Source organism: Episyrphus balteatus, chromosome 1 (genome assembly GCF_945859705.1).
Source record: "Episyrphus balteatus chromosome 1, idEpiBalt1.1, whole genome shotgun sequence".
In the NCBI taxonomy this organism is placed as follows: domain Eukaryota; kingdom Metazoa; phylum Arthropoda; class Insecta; order Diptera; family Syrphidae; genus Episyrphus; species Episyrphus balteatus.
The window spans coordinates 74,086,334-74,111,784 of NC_079134.1; the positions used below are offsets into that span (position 1 = coordinate 74,086,334).

The following is a 25,451-nucleotide window of genomic DNA, read 5'->3' on the forward strand; positions in this document are numbered from 1 at the left end:
CTTTTTTTGAAGAAGCACTCATATAACTCAAATATAGGCCAAAAATAAAATTTCAAAAAAAATAATTTTTAGATTTTTAAAAAAATTTTGAAATTTTTTTTTGAAAAATAAAATTTTCGAAAACGGGACATTGTATTTTTTTGAAATTTTGTTTTTAGATGTGGATTAGTGATTTCTACAAAATGGCATACCAATTTTAATTTAAACATTTTTTTAAAGAAAATCTGTTCCTTCTGCCTTCATTTTTTTTTCAAAGTACAAAATCTCGGCAGTGCGCAAGCATGCGCAGCTAAATATTTTTATTTTGGATCAACAATTGATTGGTACACATACCCTATTCGGCTTAATGCATGGAACCGTTTTTTTTCAAATCCGATATTCTCCGAAACGGCTTATTCGATTTCAACGAAACTTTTTGTGAAGAAGCACTTATATAACTCAAATATAAGCCAAAAATAAAATTAAAAAAAAAATAAATTTTGGATTTTTAAAAAAATTTTGAAATTTTTTTTTGAAAAATAAAATTTTCGAAAACGGGACATTGTATTTTTTTGAAATTTTGTTTTTAAATGTGGATTAGTGATTTCTACAAAATGGCATACCAATTTTAATTTAAACTTTTTTTTTAAAGAAAATCTGTTTTTGGCCGATGATTCCGAAACACCCTGTGAAATAATTTTATTGAAATTCATTGGTATAACAGCCCTAGAAATATCCTTCAAATAAAAAAAAAAATTGTACCGCTAACTCAATCCGTTCAAAAGTTATGATTTTTGCAACGAGATAAGTCATTTTGGACAACCGTGTGGCGGTAGCTTCGAAGCATTTTAGGCCGGGAATTGTCACTTTTCGGGCACAGTAGGCATTTTTATTGTGAAGGTACAGAGCAGTTCCTCTCTTTCCCTCGCTCTTGTCCGTTCTGAAAGTCTCGTAGTTGACGAAATCAATGTTGTTCCTCTGCGTTACATTTGTTTCGCTGATTAAGGCAATGTCCGGGTTGTTCTTTTTCAGGAAAAGGTTGAATGATGTTCTTTTTTCTAGGCTATATAACGAGTTAATGTTATAAGCCACTATTCGCTGTTTATGTAGGCGCATTAAGCGCTGCATAAGTCAAAGATAAAGGTGGCCAGGGCCATGGACTTCTGTTTTTCGCTTAGATAGTTGTAATTTGGTGGCACGGCGCTACGGGCTTTATCCATAACCGTAATTAGATCGGATCCAAACAGACGTTTAACCTCCTTCGTTAAGTTTTGTCCTGAGTTCTTTGCTCCATTAGAAGGTGATGGCGTTGCTACTGATGTCTTCTTTGGGGTCCTCACTGCTGGCTGAATCTGTGAAGTAGGGTTTCATAAGTGGATTAATTGTTGATTGTGGAACTGGCTTTTTTCTTGAAATAGCTGCAAAACTGATGGCTGGTTTGGTAAAGGTGCTAGCTGACTTGGTGACGAATTCTTGTTGGGCTTTCTTTTGGGTCAGAGCTTGTTTTTTTTCTTCTTGTTTCTTCTTAAGTGTGGGGCATCCTCTGTAATTGGCTGGGTGTCCCTCGGTTTTGCAGTTGGCGCACCAAACATCATGGGTAGAGTTGTCCTTGCGTGGGCATTCTCTGGCAGATGGCTGTCCTTGCACTTAACGCAGACGTAATTCATTCCGCAGTTCACTGCTACATGCCCAAAGCGCTGGCAGTTCCTACACTGGACTATATCATTGGCCTTGAAGCGCTCCCAGTAAACTTTATGGTTCATGATACTTGTCTTTGTGTAAACTTCTGCAACATCGCACGTCTTGCTAAGTTCTACAACAAAGCTGTTGAATCCTTTGTTGGAGGTCTTTCTTGACCTATAGGGGGAATGATGGGCAATCCTTCGATTTTAAGTTCCTCTTCAACTTCTATGGCACTGATGGTGAAGTGGATACCTTTCAGTAGCATCAAGGTTTTCCTGTCTTCTTTTGGGGTAAACGATAGATTTTGGATTTTCATCACTTTCAAATAGTTCCTTATCTCATCGTGGTCTTTTCTTTTTGTTGTACTGATTATGGTTTTTTTTCGTGTTAAGATTCTTCAGAGTAAAAACAAGCAGTTTTCCTTTAGCAAATCTGCGTATTTCAGCAATGTTCCCAGAGAAAACTATGATTGATGGCATGGCACTCTTTTTTGTTGTCTGGCTTGGAACTGCTAATGACTTTACTGGAATCGGCACAGTGGATGATGTGGTCGCCTCCTCCGCTGTGGTTATCGGTGCATCAGTGGGTTGAACACTTTGGTCGAGTACTTCAACAGGGGTGTCATTTTTCTTCTTTTTAGGGTCCTTCTTCTCTGATGTTTTCCTCTTTTTTCTTTTCACTTCCGTGAAGTCTGTTTCTAGATCGATCATTGGTCCGTTGGGTTCGGGTTCGTCCGTATCTGTTTCGATGGTTGATTGGATGTTAGTATCTTCCTCTTGTTGACGATCCATTAGTGCTGGTGGTATTATCGCGTGCTTATCGTGCAACTCCTTAACGAATCTGGGTATTACAGCCAGGGCCCAGGTCATCAATCATTCGAGTAAGGAGAGCCTCTAGTGCAGCGAATGCCGTTACCATGGTGAATTTTTCCATTGTTCCTCTTAATCTGGTGATTATCCTTCTTGCTTTCAATCCGGTGATTTATTACCACACACAATATTTTAAGAAAAACTTTGTGTAATCTTAAGTTAATTAGTTTGTTGGGGATAATCCTTTTTACTACCGCAGGGTAGTAAAACGGGTCCTTTGCACTAATTAATTTTTGGCGGATTAACTAGCTTGGGGAAAATCGTTTTGTCTGTTGACTTCTTGGAATTTCCTTCAGGTAACTGGCAGGTAGTTTTTGTGGTTACTGTCGGGGTGGTTTTTTTTTTTTAATTTTTAATCCGTACAATCGTCCGTGTCTACTGATTGCTCGTGCTGAACTGATGTAATAAAAAAGAACATTACTTGCATCTGCGTCTAAGAATTGTTTGCCTGGATTCGGATAGGCCAACACAGCAGCTTCACATAACCGCAGCTTCAGTTCCTGAAAGCTTTTCTCACACTCACCTGACCATTTAAAGGGTTTACCCTTCTCCGTAAGCTGGTCATCGTAAACGATGACAACATCCAAATAGACTAGGCAAGACTTCCAGGTTAATCCATTTAAAACACACTTCAGTAAACGCTCAAAAGTAACTGGAGCAATAAACTGCCATAGACCATTTCCTGTGGAGAAAGCCGTCTTTTCTCGATCTTCTGGAAAGATTTCCACCTGCCAAAAGCCATTCTTCAGTTCCAAAATCGAAAACCAATGTGCTCCTTCCATTGCATCGCTGATTCTTAGAAGTGGGTAGCTGTCTTTCTTCGTCACGTCATTCAGCCTGCGGTAGTCGACAAAAAATCGAATGCTTCCATCCTTCTTTTTGACGAGAACTACCTGTAATGCCCAAGGGCTTTTGGAATTTTGGATCAGCCCGTCTTTCTTCATTGTCGATATCATTTCTTCAACTTCACCTTGTTTGGCCAAGGGGAGACGTCTTGCTGGTTGACTAATAGGCCTAGCATCTCCTGTATCAATTATCAGTTGTTTTTTTTACTTAAAACTTTGTATCTATTCTATCTGTTAGTTTTATAGCAATGTTTAACAGAAAAAAGAATCTTAAAAAAAATTTACTTACGAGGTTCAAGTAGAAACGGGACGATATGGCAGATGAGCTAACCTTTCAATATTAGCTTGGAGTTGTTGCAGAGTTTCTCCTCTTTTCTGGACTTTTGTATTTACTTGGACGCGGAAGACTTCTTGCATATGGCCATCTCCAAAGCGTTTTTCAATGAGCTGGACAAGAGCGTTAAAGTTGTCATTATTTTCTGGTGGTAAAGTTTGCAATAACTCAGCAGCTGGACCTCTAAGGGCCAGTTGTACAAATATTTAATCCGTGGTTCAGCAACTTTTATCTTCTGAAATCGGTGGTAAGGTTCCGGTTTAGCACTGGTGCAAGGTCCAAATATGTAAAAATAGCCACATCCATGCTTGAACCGAAGTTGACCCGCAGCTAGTCCGCCGAAATCAGTGGGTTAAATTCCTGATCCGAGACTGAACCACGTTTGTACAACTGGCCCTAAGAGCAAGAGTCAGCGCTATACGTTTGTGTTCGTCATCCCAGCCATTTATTTTGGCAGCTGCCTCAAACAGTTTCTTGTAGATCCACCAAGAACTATGTCCATCAAAGGTTGGTGGATGCACTTCCTGCTTCTTTGGATACTCACCAGAAATTTCTCGGATCTTAATTTTCCTAACTTTGTCAAGTTCTTCGGTAGTACTTTGTTACACTTTTTCCGACGATATTATTAAAAAAAATAGTTAGGTACAACAACTATGATGACGATGATGACGACGACGGTATGATGACTATGAGCTGAAATTGTTCAGCGAATTCAAAGAAACAAAAAAAGTGTAACACACACAGCAAATTTATATGCTGCCACCACGGCTAAATCAGCAAGGGATGGGTTCAGCGAATATTATGATTTGATGATTATAATTTAATGAGCGAATTCAAATAAAATAAAAGGTAATAATAAAATTTTTGAATTCCAACTTACTTTCACCAGGGGCGTCGCAAGCTGAAATTTAAAAATGAAAAGGGAGCCAACAATTTTTTTTTGGAAAGGAAATTACAAACCTTTTGGAGCGAAAAACGACGATGGAAAATTAAAAAATAAAAAGAACGAATTTACTTTCTCTAGTGGAGATTTGAAAGCTTGCAATTAAGTAGGGCAAAACCCCAAAATCTTTTCAACCAATTCAACAAATAGTTTTAACTTATTAAAATGGAACGCTAAGTTCAGTTTTTCGAACTGTTCAAAAATTGAAACTAACTGGGTCGCGTGTCCAGCAATTTCGGGAAAATAAACCGAAACAAAAGCCAACGGATTTTTATGAAAAGGTTATCAAAATTCACCAACAATAAAACGAGTTATAATACCAAATATATTCGAATTCTACTTATCTTTTTTTTTCTGGATTGCCAACGATCCTATGTAACTTTTCCACCCCAATTTCACCCTTGACCACTCTGCCAATTTTCTTCCCAATTTTTCTTTTTCAAAAATATTAATTTTAACACACACTAAAATTTTTATTTTCGAAAACTATTTAACAAAACTATACTGCCGAAATTAAATTCTTTATCACTTTAAAATTTTTCTAACAATTATCTTTTTCACAATTTTTAATCTTTACTCTAAGCTTTCCAGTTTAAAAGTGAACGCCAGAAATTTTTCTTCCTGGACGATCCTTTTTCGCTCTCATACCCCCAGTGCTTTCGGCCAATCCGGAGCAGCCGATTCCGATCACGTCATTCAGCAACTCTCAGCTCATTGGCTGCAGAGCGCCCATGTCGGAATCAAACGGTCCTACTTACTCGCACTCTCATTCTCCCATGGTTTTGCGTTATCATCATGGAATTCGCCGGCAGTTGAATCGTTTCCAGTGGCGGGAATTCCATGAACGCATTCAGCCATTCATCCCCATTTTTTTTTACAAGATACAAAAAAAGAAAAGAATTAAAGTAAAAACAATCTAATTTCGGCTAACAAAATGCATTTGTCCCCACCAGGATTACTAATAAATGAGAAAAACTTGGCAAAGATGGCACCCAACCCCATTCATTTTTTTCTTTTGTAGGAAAGTTGGCAATCATTTGTTTTTCACCGTGATTCTAAAATTAATACCAGTGGACTTTTGTTAGATTTGGGGGAATAGAAAAATAACCTTAGCGTTCCATCTTTTACAAAAATATATATAGATATGTTGGGCCCTCGGCCATACTCAAATTTGAGTGTCTTCAGCAATCGGGAACCAAATGTTACCCGTGCTTTTGCTCGTATACCAATAACTTTTATGTCGACCATCTTTTGGTCAGTCTTCTGCATCAACCAGTTTTTGTTTGGCCATCTCTGGGCAGTTTTAATTATGTGTTTGGTTTGACCCCCTCTGGGCCGATTTTTGAAGTCAAGGCACGACCATCTGTCGGCATATTTCCATAATTAAGGCTCGACCACCTGTCGGCCGATTTTATTACTTCACACTCCCTCGGTACAATAGCAGAGTGCACTTCGTCGATTAGCACACCAATCCAATTTAGGTGTTAAGATCAAGTTTATTGTTTCTACAAATTTAAATTTACTGAAAGAGATTACCAATGGCTGATGACCCATGGCTGCCCTCGTCTCTCTCAGTAAATCGAAGGAAACACCTGTAAAGTAAACGGGAAGAAAGGGACAGAAAGACCAGTCATTGTTGCGGTAAATTTTACCGTAACAACTTTGCACTTCTATTTTTTCAAATTTGTCATCCACTTTCTCGAATTTTCCTTCTACTTTCTCGAGTTTTTCTTCAACTTTCTCGAACTTTTCTTGAGATTGGTTTTCAACGCCTTTACATCAAGAGCAACGAACTTGTTCTCCTCGATCGCATCAAGCTTATCTTCGATGAGGTTTTTGGGGAGAGTACGATAACTTAGGCGACAAGAATTAAAACGGTATTTTGTAGAGGATTTCAATACAATCATTTTTTACTTTAGGAGGGGGGCTATCTCCCCCCGTTTAAGCGGGAGGGGCAATTTTCTAAAATATGAAGTAAAATACAAAAAAAAAATTATTAAAAAAACAACAGTTTCAAAAGCCAGAATTATACAATGTACACTTAATTCGAGTTTTTAAATCAAATTATGTACCTATTTAAATTAATTGTTCTCGAAGTAATCAACTTCAAATGTCAAAATTTGAAAAAATGGTTGTCTGTAATGCCGGTTTACGGACGATGATTTTAAGATAACGTTGTCATAAGAAAACAGTGCTTTTATTTTCAAAAGCCAGAATTATACAATGTACACTTAAAACAAAAACTATACCATTAAAGCCAAATATTTCTTCTAAAGAATAAAACCATTTTTTAATTTTTACAATGCGCAAAAATTATTAAAAGAATTTATTAAAAACAATCATTTTTTATGAAAAAAATCACTTCCATCAGCCAAAAATCCATTTTTTGATATAACAATCTATAATAAATTTTATACTATCTGAAAGCCTATTATTTCAGCTCAAAATATTTATATCGCTCATGCCTGTGCGACGCCTACAAAAAGAGCTAGAAGCTTGAAGCCAATCAGTTTTCATAAAAAAAGCAAAAATATCAGTCTTTTTTATCTTCTCACGCCATTAAATTATTTTTTTTCTTTCACAACATATGTATATTAAATTTTATATCATAAGAAAGATTATTATTTCACCTTTCATATAACGCTTCAATCATATTTTTATGATGCATACAAAAAAAAGTAAGAATTTTTTTAAAGCCAACCATGTCGAAATGTCAAACTGAGAATACGGTACTTTCCACACTGGTGGTGTTTTACCCCTATTTACCCTATTAAATGCCGGAATTTTTAATAGTATATTTTTAATTGAAATTTTTGCCTCACTGCTAAAAATTTCAAGTGGAACCGGCGGCGCACTGTTGTCCAAAATGACTTATCTCGTTGCAAAAATCATAACTTTTGAACGGATTGAGGTAGCGGTACAGTTTTTTTTTTTAATTTGAAGGAAATTTCCAGGGCTGTTACACCAATGAATTTCAAGAAAATTGTTTTACAGGGTGTTTAGGAATCATCGGCCGAAAACCGATTTTCTTAAAAAAAAAAAATATTTAAATTAAAACTGGTATGCCATTTTGTAGAAATCACTAATTCACATCTAAAAAAAGTTCAGATTACACTTTTCCATGATATTACGATTATAGAGAATGCCAAAAAAGTTGGTCCCGGAAGTCTGTCTGTCTGTCTGTCTGTATAAGGATCTACAGCCTAAACGGATGGACCGATTGACTTCAAATTTGGTATGTAGCATTTTTTGGAGACCCTCCAGAGGGGTTTTTGGAATTAATTTTTTTGGGCCAAAAATAACGGTACTTGTCATACACCAATTTCAGTAAAGTTGTAATTGCTCAAAAACGGCTCCAACGATTTTGTTTAAAAAATTCAAATGTAAGTTTTAAAACAAGGTCTATCTTTTAATGAAAAAATTTTTTTTGGAAAATCATTATTAACGGTACCTGCCATAGAACGGTTTTTTTTAAATCCGATATTCTCCGAAACGGCTTATTTGATTTCAACGAAACTTTTTTTTGAAGAAGCACTTATATAACTCAAATATAAGACAAAAATAAAATTTCAAAAAAAATAATTTTTGGATTTTTAAAAAAAATTTGAAAATTTTTTTTGAAAAATAAAATTTTCGAAAACGGGACATTGTATTTTTTTGAAATTTTGTTTTTAGATGTGGATTAGTGATTTCTACAAAATGGCATACCAATTTTAATTTAAACATTTTTTTTAAGAAAATCTGTTCCTTCTGCCTTCTTTTTTTTTTCAAAGTACAAAATCTCGGCAGTGCGCAAGCATGCGCAGCTAAATGTTTTTATTTTGGATCAACAATTGGTTTTTGGTGGTACTAGGATAGAATAAACAAGTTGTGTTTTAGATTGTATGGGCAAGCTACCACCATTTATCGTTTTCAAAAGAGGCGCTGTTCAATGCAACATGGATGGATGGCAACATGCTTTCTTTTCAAGAATTCAGCTTTAAAGGAAGGAAGGAATACTTATTATTGTTAATGCATAGTGCAATGCGTAGCCAAATTGTATTATATTTTTATTTTAGTATGAAATATGATTCAATACCATTCTTTGACAGATGATAGAGCATCATCATACTTTGCAATTAAAAAATTCACATTAAAGTTATAATAAATCATTCCGGGGGTCCTAAATAATTTTGTTTTAGTTATTTGATTTAATTCATAAATATAATTGACTCTGAATTGAAATTTAGCTAAAAGCTAATAAAGAAGTGATAAATATGTTAGGAAACTCCGCCATACCATAAACAATTCACTGCCGTTTCTACCAGTACCAGCTTTATTATAGGATTTTGGTACTCTTTTATATTTCTTCAAATTTTGCCAGATCCATCTGAGCAGTACACTTCGTCTTACGTCCATATGAGTAATGGATGTGGCAAAATTTCTAGAAAACTTAGAAACAGAGATCAGATATAAATCTCAACCTTTTGATAGGTTCCTTAATAACTCTTATTTGTCGCCATTTTCAATAAAGGTCAAAAATAACCTTTGTTTTAAAAAAAGAAAATTTTCGGTCAAGGTCTGAGAGAAACCTTTATTTTGTATTTTTGTATGTTTCGGTCAACCAGTGAGATTTATCACTGAGAGAAAAAAATAAATCTCATCTGCAAATTTATCAATTCCTAGAGACATGGGAGTGGTGCCATATGAAAGCTTATATTCTCAGCTACCCGATAGTGGTATAATCGGGTTTTGGAATTTTTTCCAAAATTCCGAGAAAATCGCGTTTGAAAGTTGGAGTAAAATTTTTTTTCGAAAAATCTCCGAATCTTTGAACGCTCCTGGAAGCTAAACCGCTTGAGGGAAATTTTTGGGAGCGATGCCAAATGATAGCTTGTGTCATGCGCCTACGCTTTGCACATTGTCAGATTTTTAAAAAATCATCTTCCATGTTAAACCGCCACATCATGCCTATTTTTTCAGAATCGGGCTTAACTTTTTTTTTAAGTTCTCTCGGTTTGAGAACGCTCTCAAAACTCAGTATGATTTTGATTTTATAGAGGATATAATTATTTATGAACACTTCCAGGGTTCCAGGGAAGAAGCTATTGATACAAATTTAACAATTTCAGCGAGAAAAATTATTCTCGAAATTAATTTTAGCTGACACCTGTTCGCAATTTTTTTCAAATCGTGTCTCCCAAATTTTCAGAAATCTGCATTGCAGATTTTTTTTCATCGATTCTGCAGATTTTTCAAAATATTTTAATGGCAACACTGACTATAACAGATGATTTATGAAACGGACACTTACTATATGTTTGTAGCATACATTACCTATCTTTTAGTAAGAGCTTATGAATTGATTTTTCTACAATTCATAATTCAATCAAAGTCCCTGAGAGCTTCTGAATTGGATCTTCTCACGATTCACAAGTCAGAAATAGCTTATGAATTAAAATTTTGTCTAATTTACAATTACAAACTAGCTTGTGAATTAAATTTTTGTTTAATTCATAATTCAACACTAGCTTGTGAATTGAAAATTTGTTGAATTCATAATTCAAAGCTAGCTTATGAATTGAATTTATGTTCAATTCCTAATTGAAAACTAGCTTACGAGTTAAATTTTTGTTTAATTCAAGATTGAAAACTAGCTTGCGAATTAGATTTTTTTTCAAATCATTGAGTTCTAGCCCAGTAATTTTAGTCATTTTTAAGCCCAATCTGCGGAAAAATTCCTACTGGGCTGAATTTTGGTATACAGCTTAATGGCGGCTTTGTTATGAAGATGTGAAAAATCGACATTGATATCGTGTCCGCGTTAAGAGCTATAGGGGTCAAAAGGTCACGAAAAGTTTTTCGCAAATATCTCGCGACCTATTGATCGGAGGTCATCAGAGGTTATATAAAAATTGATGGTCGTGAAATTATCTACAACATATCGTCGCCCTAGTATTGGAGTGCCGTATACGCCAAATTGCATTTTTTGAACTAGGTATGCAGTCGTATGTTTTCGAAGTTGCTCTTTTCAAATCTGCTATCCGTTTTTTTTCTATCTTTTTTCGTTGCCGAGATATTCACTATTGTTTTGACAAAAACAAGAAATTTTGGCATTTACGTCAAATTTTGCATGCAATGCAAGAAAATTTTGAGAATTGTTTTGAGCTTGTTATCAATTTTCCAAACATGAATTCCATAGAAAAGAGCTTCTCAAGAGAAAAGTTGCAGAATACCTTATAACAGTACAAAATTAGCTGCTGAAAAAGCTTAATGGTAATTTAAGGTTTATACCAAGCTCAAAACTAAAATTGAACCATGTTTAAAAAGTGTGTTCTTAATAATGAAGGCACTTATTGTACAAAAAAGGGAAACATACAATATTTCCAAAAAACGTGGTTCCCCCTTTTGCATAATATTTTTTATCCCAATGTGTACATTTTTATTTTTTTTAGTTAATCCGTATTAACGTAATAAGATAAGTTAATAAAACTAAAAAAGTGTAAGCTACTTCGATAAAAACCTCAAAAATCGAGCAAAATAAACCAAAAATATGTATATTTTCGTATGTGAGTGCAATCTAGTCACCTTCTCTGCGCTCTACTCGCGAAACGGTTCATCTTACAGAAAAATGTGCTGGACATATAGATAATTTCACGACCATCAATTTTTATATAACCTCTGATGACCTCCGATCAATAGGTCGCGAGATATTTGCGAAAAACTTTTCGTGACCTTTTGACCCCTATAACTCTTAACGCGGACACGATATCAATGTCGATTTTTCACATCTTCATAACAAAGCCGCCATTAAGCTGTATACCAAAATTCAGCCCAGTAGGAATTACTGGACTATTCTAAGAGCTTGAGAATTGATTTTTTTTAATTCACAAGCCCATTATTGACTCTTGAATTAAATCAAAGCTTAAGCTAGGAAATAGCTTTTGCAACCCTGGTATATAGGTCTATAAACCGAATCAAGAGAAAAATCTTGCGCAAGTTTGCGCCATTTTAAGTAAACTGACATTTTTAGGTTCAACTGCGTACATAAAAAATGGTTACTTATCCACAATATGGCTCGATTGTGGAAACTTGAAACTTTTTCAACAAAATTAAGCAGTTAATTGGATTGGAAGAGCTTAATGGAGGAGAAAATGCGAAATTTAAAGAAATTTCGAGGCTTTTTGTGTCAATTTGATGAAAAAATAGAAAGAAGGAGAGCTTTATGGAGGGTAACCAATCTTTATCTTTCGAAGTACACCTGGTACTGTATGCCTAGCAGTGTACATAAACTTTAACTCCATGCAAAAAACAGAATAAGGTTTTTTGATTTACCTGTACCTAGGCGTTCTTTCGATAGAAGGGTTGTTGGAAGCAAGGTACAAAAAAAATATGGAAAGCTAGTTTCGATCATACTCAATAATAAATTGAATTACCGACTTGATTAATCATTTGTTTTTTACGTCAGATCCTTAAATTTAAAGCATCAGATCTAATGCTGAATTTCAATCTTTAAAAAGTGACCCAAATATAAATTTTACTTGGTTAACAATAGTTAAATTGCAGAATTACTCATGGAGTTAGATCTTAGTATTATGCATAATTCTTCCGAAAGTGATGGTGATTACTTTATGTATAGAAGTATAAATTTGTTTAATTATTTATTAAGCGATTAAAAAAATGTAATCTAGATAGCGAAACAAAAGCAAACAATTATAAATAAAAATTAAAATAAAAACAAGTTCGCCGCTCAGCTCTTTAAAAAAAAATATCCTAGATTTATGTTTTAGTATATCAATTTCTTTGTTTTTAGGTTGCAATCATAGATATAAGTGCTAAAATACTATACTTGGCTGAATTTCTTATTTTATTCCCAAGATATTAATTTTGCCGTTTTTCCCATACACTCGTTCCAATGGGCGTCTGTGTGCGTCGAATGACAGACTTAAACTGAACTCATTTCCAAGATAACATCCCAATTTGTCAGGAAAATGCGATTTCATAATCATATTTTGACTACCTGGGCTATAATGTCTCTATTCAACGTTGCATAAATTTCTATGTTTTCTATGTTTTCGTGTTCAGAGCAGCGTTGCCAACCCGTTCAGTCAAAATTATGCCTCACTTGAAAAAAAATTATGCCTTTTCAAATAAATTCTGCCTCAATTTAAATTTCTTAGTTTATGCTTAAAAATTATATACAAAAAGTACACAAGTACACAAAACGAAATGTTTATTTAATCAATTTATACATTAAGGGCCAATTTTTCAATATTCAGATAAACCTCAGATAGAGATTATTCCTAGGAATAAAATTTTTTATATTGAAATTTATTCTTCTGATAGTCTAACTGACGATTGAAAAGGCAACTTATTTTTCACGTAACGGAAACTTTTTTTCTTCGAAAGGAATATTTCAAGACGTTGCTTCATATAATTGGAAGAAATAAACGGCCAATTTTTTTCACCAATAAAAAATATTAGCCTACCTATTTGCAAGCGTTTTAGACCTTCTTATAGCAACAAAATTAGATTCTTTTCTAGTAAAAGTGATTAGTGTGAACAAAATTCTTCGAAAAATTAAACACTACCAATAGTTAAATGTTAAAAACAAATTCTGTAAATAAAATTTCGAACAACCTTTATTTAAAAGATATAGAAAATATAAGTTTTTACTCTCTTTAACAAAATATTAAAAAATTATAAGAAAGTTTTAAAATATAAATCAAGAGTAGAAAGAAAAAAATTATGCCTTTTTGGCAAAAAATAAGCCTCAATGCCTTAGCTAATAAAATTATGCCTAAAAGGCATAATTATGCCTCAGTTGGCATCGCTGGTTCAGAGGCAAAATAAGAAGTAGGTACATAGCGCTATGCATTCACTATGACGCGTTTATGAATATAGCTGTATATTATGTATAAATTTAGAACATTGACCTTAATCAAGTTTTGAATGACTCAAATTAAAATAACGAAGAAAAAAATAACAAAAATAATAAAAATTATTTAAATTATTTAGGTCCGTCAAGATAGCACCCACACCCCCAAATTTCCAAAATCTGAGTATGCAATAACTTGTTGCTAATTAGTTGCTCTAATCCCGAATTTGTTGCTCCACCCCTTCCCCCTCAAAATTGATGTGGAAGGTGTGGGTGCTATCTTGACGTCAAGATAGCACCCACACCCATTAAAAACTCAACATTTAAAAAAACTGAGTATGCAATAATTTGTTGCTAATTAGTTGCTCTAATCCCGAATTTGTTGCTCCAAGATTTGACCTTGAAATGCACTTTAACAGTTTTCTCAAAAAAGCTAAATTCCCTAAAAATGAACGCACAGCAACAAAAATGGTGTCAAATTAAAGGGCTTCTCAACACCTTTTCAAAAAGGTCTCATTCGACTTTTAAATCCATCTCCTTCATGTCCAAAATGCGTTGTGGAACTTGTGGAACATATCAAAACGTCAAGATAGCACCCACACCAAGAAAAACTTACAAATTTAAAAAAATGAGTATGCAATAATTTGTTGCTAATTTGTTGCTAATTAGTTGCTCTAATATCGAATTTGTTGCTCCACCCCTTCCCCCTTAAAATTGGTAGAAAGGGTGTGGGTGCTATCTTGACGTCAAGATAGCACCCACACCCCCTAATTTCAAAAATCTGAGTATGCAGAATCTTAGGGATAATTTGTTGCTAATTAGTTGCTCTAATCTTGAATTTGTTGCTCCATGATTTGACCATCAAATCGACTGCAACAGATGCAATTTTTGTGGAGACTTTTTATCTATAATTTTTTTCAAAAAACTAAAAATGCCAAATTAAAAACATGATTTCATGCACTGCGAAAAGTAACTTTAAAATTTTCCATCGCTTTTCATTCCAGCCTTAAAGTCCAAAAACTAGTCAACTCTCACCCCTAAAAGCGGTGTGGGTGCTATCTTGACGTCAAGATAGCACCCACACCCCCAAATTTCCAAAATCTGAGTATGCAGAATTTTAGTGTTAATTTGTTGCTAATTAGTTGCTCTAATCTTGAATTTGTTGCTCCATGATTTGACCATAAAATCGGCTGCAACAGATGCAGTTTTGTGGAGACTTTTTATCTATGATCTTTTTTAAAAAACTAAAGATGCCAAATAATAAACATGATGTGATACTCTGCAAAAAGTTACATTAAAACTTTAAATCGCAATCCATTCCGGTATTATAGGCCAAAAACTAGTTTTTGATGACGTCACTTCGACAAAAAAAAGTAGCACCTCAACGAATTAAATCCAAAAATCTGAAAAATCAGAAATTTGATTCTCCTGTGATGTTTAGATCTAATTTAGATACTAAATTTTTCCATTACGTACCTATATAGGTAGGTCCTACCTAACTAACAAAAATATATCACATCCATAATATGTATAAATTTCAAAAATCTGAGTAGGTATACCTACCTACAGATATTACTTTCTACAACCAATAACCACTTAAGGCGAAAAAGAAAACAAAAATTAGGCCTAACTATAATGCTCCGCATTTTTAAATGTGCCGCAAAAACAGCTTAATCTTTTCTTAATTCGATGTAGATGGTTTTAATTTATCATAGTTAAAAAATTAGGAAGACGAGACTTTTAATTGGAAAGCATCATTAGCGCACTCAAAAATTTTTGGCTTTACTCACTAAGTTCTAAAGGCCTCAATCCCACATTTGACCCCTCTTATATTGCCCAATGTTTTCAAAATTGAAATTGAATTTTAAAAATTAAGCGCTCAGTTGTTTCAAACAAAAGGAATATGATAACAATAAGCATTATTGTTACAATTTCTTGAATATTTAAAAACTTGTACAAATTGTGAATAGAGTGGGTATTTGTATCCTAACATTTTGATGCATTTTTCCGTCGGCTAATTTTATCTTTATATAGCCTTAATTTTGGAGAGATGCATTTCACATTTATTTAATTTCATTTACTACCACTATTACATTTCTAAAACCCTCAACGCTCTTCATCCAATCAGATCGCTACCTATTTTTTTTAAACAAACAAAATAAAAATTTATCTACCTATACTAAATAAAAAAAATCACACATTGATTTTCTTAAGAATAATCGCGTGTGTATGCGTTGATTTTAATTTTGGCTCCGCCCTCGACGTCTACTTTGATGAAAATACACTATCCAAATCAGCAATACCTACACGCCTACACCCTGAAATGTTTCTTTCTTTAGTGCTTTAGTCGGTTTCAGAACTGCTCTGAGGTAAGTATGATTTGCGTTCTCTCGAGTCAAAAATATTATGACTAAGGTAGGTATATACATACATATATATATACACATAGATATAGCTCGTAGGGTCTTTCTTAATTTCATGTGGATTTTAAATGTTGATATTAGTATGAAAATTTTGTTTTCTTTACTTTACGATAAAAATCGTTGCATACCTTAAGGGAAACAGTAAGAAATTAAGTATTTTAAGCCCTGATTTTTAAATCGTTAGTTAGACTATGAGAAAAATAAATTTCATTATAAAAAGATGGGTGGCATAACACCTAACATAAATTTTCTTTATTTTTTAAACTTGGTTTTGTTTTGTTTGATATTATAAGAACTATGAAATTATACAGTCTATCTAAAAAATTATCTTGAGTGAAAGGGTGATTTTTTTTTAAATGGTAGGTATCCTAACTAATTCATTTTCTTATGGAAATTCCGAATAAAGTAAGTCTATATATTTTTTTTCATGTGATAGGGTGTTTTTTTAGGTCTAGCGAAAATTTGGGTTTATTTGAAAAAATGAGTAATAATAGTGGTATCCTATTGAAATTCAGCAATTATGTTACTTTTCAGATTGGAAACAATAAACTAAAGTTCCTACAATAATAGGTATCAAGGGTGTTTTTTTTTTGTAGTGAAAACAAAATTGATGGGCCACCCTAATGAAATTTGGTAAAAACCTTGTATTAGCTATATAAAGCAATACTAAAGAGTTTTAGTAAGTATAAAAAAAAATTGAGTGTGAAAGGGTGTTTTTTGCAAATAGACAGTAATTGGTCCCAAAAAGCCAATGAACCGTGTATAACGTCTAAGAACTTACCTAACTGTCGAAGCGAGTATGTGATTTTTTTTATTTAGAATAGGTAGGTAAAAATTTATTTTGTTTGTTTAAAAAAAGTAAATCACGACCTGATTGAATGAAAAGCCTTAAGGTCATAAACTGTAAGAAATGCAGTAAATGAAAAGAACTGTGAAGTTTAAATGACCCTGCGGAAAAAACATGAAAATTTAAACAAAATTTGTACGAGATTTTAAAGGTTTTTTTAGGAGAATCAAGATATTGTAACCACAAATGCTTATCGTTGTCATATTACATAGGTACTAGGTTTGTTTGAAAAAAAAACTGAGTGCAAAAATAAAGCGTTTTTATAAAAAAAATTTGGTCAAAGGGAGTTTTTTCGAAGAGATAATAAAATCTGCCAATGATTCATTTACTTTTTGTTTCGATGACAAATTGAACATTTATACCTACAATCTAGGTACTTAGGTAAGTTCTTAGCTGTATACACGGTTCATTGGCTTTTTGGGACCAATTACTGTCTATTTGCAAAAAACACCCTTTCACACTCAATTTTTTTTTATACTTACTAAAACTCTTTAGTATTGCTTTCTATAGCTAATACAAGGATTTTACCAAATTTCATTAGGGTGGCCCATCAATTTTGTTTTCACTACAAAAAAAAACACCCTTGATACCTATTATTGTAGGAACTTTAGTTTATTGTTTCCAATCTGAAAAGTAACATAATTGCTGAATTTCAATAGGATACCACTATTATTACTCATTTTTTCAAATAAACCCAAATTTTCTCTAGACATAAAAAAACACCCTATCACATGAACAAAAAATTTATAAACTTACTTTATTCGGAATTTCCATGAGAAAATGAATTAGTTAGGATACCTATAACTATCATTAAAAAAAAATCACCCTTTCACTCAAGATAATTTTGTAGATAGACTGTATAGTATAGGTATATAGTTCTTATAATATCAAACAAAACTTTTTCACCAAGTTTAAAAAAAAAAGAAAAATTATGTTAGCTCTTATGCCACCCATCTTTTTATAATGCAATTTATTTTTCTCATATTCTAACTGACGATTGAAAAATCAGGGCTTAAAATACTTAATTTCTTACTGTTTCCCTTAAGGTATGCAACGATTTTTATCGTAAAGTAAAGAAAAAAAAATTTTCATACTAATATCAACATTTAAAATCCACATGAAATTAAGAAAGACCCTACGAGCTATATCTATGTGTATATATATATGTATGTATATACCTACCTTAGTCATAATATTTTTGACTCGAGAGAACGCAAATCATACTTACCCCGGAGCAGTTCTGAAACCGACTAAAGCACTAAAGAAAGAAACATTTCAGGGTGTAGGCCAGAGATACCCAAAAGAGATGAGAAACTTCTGACGTCATACGTTGTTTGCCTACAAGCTGCTTTAGACATTTTTGGATAAGTATGCGTGAAAAAATAGACATTTTTGGCTAAGTATGCGTGAAAAATCGTACATTTTTGCTTAGGTGTGCGTAAAAACACCGTGGCTACACTATGTGTGTTTTTCACATTTATTCACGAATACAAGAGAGATTACAACAACACGAAATAAACAAATGGGTTTTGGGGGGTAAAACGTACGAAAGTTTCCCATCTCCTTGCTGATTTGGATAGTGTATTTTCATCAAAGTAGACGTCGAGGGCGGAGCCAAAATTAAAATCAACGCATACACACGCGATTATTCTTAAGAAAATCAATGTGTGATTTTTTTTATTTAGTATAGGTAGATAAATTTTTATTTTGTTTGTTTAAAAAAAATAGGTAGCGATCTGATTGGATGAAGAGCGTTGAGGGTTTTAGAAATGTAATAGTGGTAGTAAATGAAATTAAATAAATGTGAAATGCATCTCTCCAAAATTAAGGCTATATAAAGATAAAATTAGCCGACGGAAAAATGCATCAAAATGTTAGGATACAAATACCCACTCTATTCACAATTTGTACAAGTTTTTAAATATTCAAGAAATTGTAACAATAATGCTTATTGTTATCATATTCCTTTTGTTTGAAACAACTGAGCGCTTAATTTTTAAAATTCAATTTCAATTTTGAAAACATTGGGCAATATAAGAGGGGTCAAATGTGGGATTGAGGCCTTTAGGAACTTAGTGAGTAAAGCCAAAAATTTTTGAGTGCGCTAATGATGCTTTCCAATTAAAAGTCTCGTCTTCCTAATTTTTTAACTATGATAAATTAAAACCATCTACATCGAATTAAGAAAAGATTAAGCTGTTTTTGCGGCACATTTAAAAATGCGGAGCATTATAGTTAGGCCTAATTTTTGTTTTCTTTTTCGCCTTAAGTGGTTATTGGTTGTAGAAAGTAATATCTGTAGGTAGGTATACCTACTCAGATTTTTGAAATTTATACATATTATGGATGTGATATATTTTTGTTAGTTAGGTAGGACCTACCTATATAGGTACGTAATGGAAAAATTTAGTATCTAAATTAGATCTAAACATCACAGGAGAATCAAATTTCTGATTTTTCGGATTTTTGGATTTAATTCGTTGAGGTGCTACTTTTTTTTGTCGAAGTGACGTCATCAAAAACTAGTTTTTGGCCTATAATACCGGAATGGATTGCGATTTAAAGTTTTAATGTAACTTTTTGCAGAGTATCACATCATGTGTATTATTTGGCATCTTTAGTTTTTTAAAAAAGATCATAGATAAAAAGTCTCCACAAAACTGCATCTGTTGCAGCCGATTTTATGGTCAAATCATGGAGCAACAAATTCAAGATTAGAGCAACTAATTAGCAACAAATTAACACTAAAATTCTGCATACTCAGATTTTGGAAATTTGGGGGTGTGGGTGCTATCTTGACGTCAAGATAGCACCCACACCGCTTTTAGGGGTGAGAGTTGACTAGTTTTTGGACTTTAAGGCTGGAATGAAAAGCGATGGAAAATTTTAAAGTTACTTTTCGCAGTGCATGAAATCATGTTTTTAATTTGGCATTTTTAGTTTTTTGAAAAAAATTATAGATAAAAAGTCTCCACAAAAATTGCATCTGTTGCAGTCGATTTGATGGTCAAATCATGGAGCAACAAATTCAAGATTAGAGCAACTAATTAGCAACAAATTATCCCTAAGATTCTGCATACTCAGATTTTTGAAATTAGGGGGTGTGGGTGCTATCTTGACGTCAAGATAGCACCCACACCCTTTCTACCAATTTTAAGGGGGAAGGGGTGGAGCAACAAATTCGATATTAGAGCAACTAATTAGCAACAAATTAGCAACAAATTATTGCATACTCATTTTTTTAAATTTGTAAGTTTTTCTTGGTGTGGGTGCTATCTTGACGTTTTGATATGTTCCACAAGTTCCACAACGCATTTTGGACATGAAGGAGATGGATTTAAAAGTCGAATGAGACCTTTTTGAAAAGGTGTTGAGAAGCCCTTTAATTTGACACCATTTTTGTTGCTGTGCGTTCAATTTTAGGGAATTTAGCTTTTTTGAGAAAACTGTTAAAGTGCATTTCAAGGTCAAATCTTGGAGCAACAAATTCGGGATTAGAGCAACTAATTAGCAACAAATTAGCAACAAATTATTGCATACTCAGTTTTTTTAAATGTTGAGTTTTTAATGGGTGTGGGTGCTATCTTGACGTCAAGATAGCACCCACACCTTCCACATCAATTTTGAGGGGGAAGGGGTGGAGCAACAAATTCGGGATTAGAGCAACTAATTAGCAACAAATTAGCAACAAATTATTGCATACTCAGATTTTGGAAATTTGGGGGTGTGGGTGCTATCTTGACGGACCTAAATTATTTCTATTTTAAGTGGAGCCGGAGCGATTGAATATAATTCAATTTTAAAGTTCAAATGACCTCAATTCCAAATTTATAAAGCGTTTCGCTGTGAGTTTTATATAGTGTCGGTAAACATCGACCAAAATAAGGCGTCTTAGTAAGGGAACGACAGATCTAACTAATGAGCCCACTGTCGTACCTGGGCGAAACGCTTTATAAATTTGGAGTTGAGGTCATTTGAACTTTAAAATTGAATCAAATTAAAATATTTATTTATTTATTCCTTTATTGAATAAAATATCTTTTTAGACTACCATTCATTAAAATAATTTAACATTATAGGTAAAATATAATCTTAAAATATACATATTACTTCAATAAATAAGCACAATTTACTTTTAAGATTTTAGCCTGCTCAAATACCACTTGTGTAAGCAGTATTGTTTTCGGAAATACAGCATCCAACAAACTTCGGAGTTGTGAAGTCATTCTTGAACATGCTATGGAATTCTTAAATCATTATTTTACTTCTATTAATAGGTAATTTTTATGTACTTTTCTTGGGGAAAGCGCCTATGAGACGCAAAACTATGATACGCACGACTATGATACGTGTAACGATGTTACGAATTCAAATAATACGAACTTTTTTTTGTGTTGTTTTTGATCTGGCAACAGTAAGAGGAACGTTGTGAAATAATGACAATAATGAAACACAAGATGTCGTCGGTTCAAAGGAAAAACTCACTAAGTGCTACTGAAATCCTATGTAGTTAGTGAGTTTTTCCTTTGGACCGACGCGACGATGTGTAATCAGATTGGTCAAACATTAATAAATAAACCAAGGAGAAGATGGGATTGGTTGAAATTTTTTTGATGAGGTTTCAGAGAATATGTATGAATACGAAAAAGAGGTCTCAGGTCAGATGTATGTGTACATGGGTTTGAGAACTCATGTTTGTAGGAATAATTTTAGAGAAGAAAAGAAATAAATCTGGAGGGATATGCTTCCCTTTGAGGCAACTAAACTGGTACAAAATAATGTACATTTGGGCTTTTGTGGACCTTGTAGGTTCTGATATTATGTGGACATTTTTTTCGAGATTTAGGTAGGTACTGTCCGTGCATCTGTGGGGTTGAAATTTTTGAAGGAGTTTTATGTGAGTTTACATTTTTTTAATGTAAGTACCCCGCATCAGTAGATGTACTTCAAACTTGAAACTTTGCTTTATGAGACGTTGTATGGTTTTTTTTTAACATAAAAATATGTAGAATTCTTTTTTCCCGTAAAATATTCTACATGCCGGTAAAATAATTATTGGTATATAAATGAAGCTAATTGCAATATTGCTGTGATTGAATGGACTCTCGGTCTAACAATAAAAGCACGCATTCGCCCGAGTGTATCTTCTAGGTGCCTACTATGAAATTATGTAGGTACCTACAAAAAACGTTTTATAACATCATAACATGTTTTCTTAGCGCAATAAGTTCGAGATGTTAAAGGACAACGGCAAATTGAAGGTGCTACCACCAAGCCTTATATGTGGAGCTAAAGGTATTCCACGGGTCGCAACGCAACCCGCTACCGCTCTGACAACCCACCTTTTTTGTTTAAAAAAATTTTTAAAACTTCTCATGTAAGTTTTTAAACTATCAAGCAAGATTTTAAGTCAAAAGTAATTCTACCAATCTAATAACTTGACATATTACAGTACCTACTTAAGAAAAAAAGACGCAGCACCACCCTTTGCTAAAGAGGTCAGAGACATACTAAAAATTATTTAAAAAAAATAAACAAATTTGTATTTCAGTTTCAGTTGTTTCAATTTGGTGGGGGAGTTTCATTTTTGTTATTTATTTATCGAAGCAATCACCAATAAGAAATTTGAATTTTTTTTTTGTAGGTCCGAACATTTTTAAATATGTATTTGAAAAGTAATTTCTATTGGCTGGTTATTTTTATTTATTTAAATTTAAAGAAAACCCCCACCTTGCGGAATCTACCGAAATGTGAACATTTTGTTTCTTAATTTTGTTTTTTTTTTTTTTAGTGAGGAACTAACCTCCTTACGGAAAGGGTCTGCATATTTTTTCGTTATAAATAAAATACGCGAATGGGTCGCATGTATTTGCTCCCAAAGCAAATGTATCCTATATTTTATTCAGGACATTGTAAAATTATTTTTTTTTAAGAAGTATGTAGGTACTTTATATAAGAAATACTTATTATCATTTTAAATGGTCTGAGGATAAGAATTAGTTGCTTTGAGAAAAATCACAAGAAAAAGTTTTAGGAGCCTTAGAGCCAATTCTTAATTTGTTTAAGAAGTAAATATGTAAAAGGTAGATACATATATTATACAAGGTGATTCAGGAGGAATCGAGGAATGTGCCAAAAATCTAGAGCGTGTGGATTAGGTCGAGACAAGAAAAATATCGTACGGAAGGGAAGGGTTTATTTCGTCTCGTTTAGCGGGGAGGAGCAAATTAAAAAAAAATGACTTAATTTGTTAATAACGTGCTGTAAGGGCATTAAGGCAATAAAATTATTTTATTTTAATGCAAAAACAATAAAGAAAGCAGGTTATAATAAAAAAGGGGTTTTTAAATCATAGGTATTCTGTGATTTTTAAAGGTTTCAAGAGAATTATACCATTAGATAGTACATATTTGAATTCTCTTCTTTCGTATTTGTATTTTCTTGTCATTAATTTATTTTTGGGATGTACATACATTATTATTTGTTGTTCGTTTTTCATTAAAAAATTGCGGTTTTATTCACTTAAGGCCCTTACAGCAAGAATCCATGAGCGGTGGTAGCCCCCGAAGTAGTAAGAAAAATTCTCAGGTAAGTTTTCAGGTGTTATCCAATGAAAAATGATGATCAATTCAGGGCTTATCCAAGTCTGAATGTTTAAAAAAATAATAGACGAAAGGTATCGTATATGCTTAGTAAATTAATTTTTCAACAAGTCCAGCCACTTAAAAACCAAAAGTAAAGAGGTTTTTCTTTAAAGTAGTTTTGTTTTTTTTTGTTAATTTCTCCAAAATGACAAAATAGTTTTGAATTCAGTTTTCTATTTTTGTATTAAAACAAGTAAGACCATTAAATTTGAAAAACTAAATTAGTACTTAATTAACTAAAATTTGAAAAAAAATTAATTAAAACTTTTTTTCGAATTTTTTTTTGAAAATTTTGATTTTGAGAATTATTTTTAAAAAACAATACCATAAAATGGCTTTATTTAAATTTTTTTTTTAAACTAGGGTTTTGGCTTTACAAAACAGTATAGCACATTTTTGTTGGTCTAAGCGTTGATTTTTAATAATTTATTTTTCAAATTAAGTCATTTTTTTTTAATTTGCTCCTCCCCGCTAAACGAGACGAAATAAACCCTCCCCTTCCGTACGATATTTTTCTTGTCTCGACCTAATCCACACGCTCTAGATTTTTGGCACATTCCTCGATTCCTCCTGAATCACCTTGTATAATATATGTATCTACCTTTTACATATTTACTTCTTAAACAAATTAAGAAGTGGCTCTTAGGCTCCTAAAACTTTTTCTTGTGATTTTTCTCAAAGCAACTAATTCTTATCCTCAGACCATTTAAAATGATAATAAGTATTTCTTATATGAAGTACCTACTTACTTCTTAAAAAAAATAATTTTACAATGTCCTGAATAAAATATAGGATACATTTGCTTTGGGAGCAAATACATGCGACCCATTCGCGTATTTTATTTATAACGAAAAAATATGCAGACCCTTTCCGTAAGGAGGTTAGTTCCTCACTAAAAAAAAAAAAACAAAATTAAGAAACAAAATGTTCACATTTCGGTAGATTCCGCAAGGTGGGGGTTTTCTTTAAATTTAAATAAATAAAAATAACCAGCCAATAGATATTACTTTTCAAATACATATTTAAAAATGTTCGGACCTACAAAAAAAAAATTCAAATTTCTTATTGGTGATTGCTTCGATAAATAAATAACAAAAATGAAACTCCCCCACCAAATTGAAACAACTGAAACTGAAATACAAATTTGTTTATTTTTTTTAAATAATTTTTAGTATGTCTCTGACCTCTTTAGCAAAGGGTGGTGCTGCGTCTTTTTTTCTTAAGTAGGTACTGTAATATGTCAAGTTATTAGATTGGTAGAATTACTTTTGACTTAAAATCTTGCTTGATAGTTTAAAAACTTACATGAGAAGTTTTAAAAATTTTTTTAAACAAAAAAGGTGGGTTGTCAGAGCGGTAGCGGGTTGCGTTGCGACCCGTGGAATACCTTTAGCTCCACATATAAGGCTTGGTGGTAGCACCTTCAATTTGCCGTTGTCCTTTAACATCTCGAACTTATTGCGCTAAGAAATCATGTTATGATGTTATAAAACGTTTTTTGTAGGTACCTACATAATTTCATAGTAGGCACCTAGAAGATACACTCGGGCGAATGCGTGCTTTTATTGTTAGACCGAGAGTCCATTCAATCACAGCAATATTGCAATTAGCTTCATTTATATACCAATAATTATTTTACCGGCATGTAGAATATTTTACGGGAAAAAAGAATTCTACATATTTTTATGTTAAAAAAAAAACCCATACAACGTCTCATAAAGCAAAGTTTCAAGTTTGAAGTACATCTACTGATGCGGGGTACTTACATTAAAAAAATGTAAACTCACATAAAACTCCTTCAACTCCCCACAGATGCCTGACAGTACCTACCTAAATCTCGAAAAAAAATTTCCACATAATATCAAAACCTACAAGGTCCACAAAAGCCCAAATTTACATTATTTTGTACCAGTTTAGTTGCCTCAAAGGGAAGCATATCCCTCCAGTTTTATTTCTTTTCTTCTCTAAAATTATTCCTACAAACATGAGTTGTCAAACCCATGTACACATACATCTGACCTGAGACC

General features: G+C 33.0%; 1 protein-coding gene across 4 annotated transcripts in view; it reads left to right on the forward strand.

The window, feature by feature from the left end:
* The window catches only part of LOC129905198 (nitric oxide synthase), an 822,682-nt gene that overhangs the window by 78,355 nt on the left and 718,876 nt on the right, over positions 1-25,451 (forward strand). For all 4 annotated transcript variants that reach the window (XM_055980616.1, XM_055980618.1, XM_055980617.1 and 1 more), the window contains exon 2: positions 20,921-21,057. In XM_055980616.1, the coding sequence (XP_055836591.1) occupies positions 20,921-21,057 (137 nt within the window). The remainder of the gene's footprint in view (positions 1-20,920; positions 21,058-25,451) is intronic.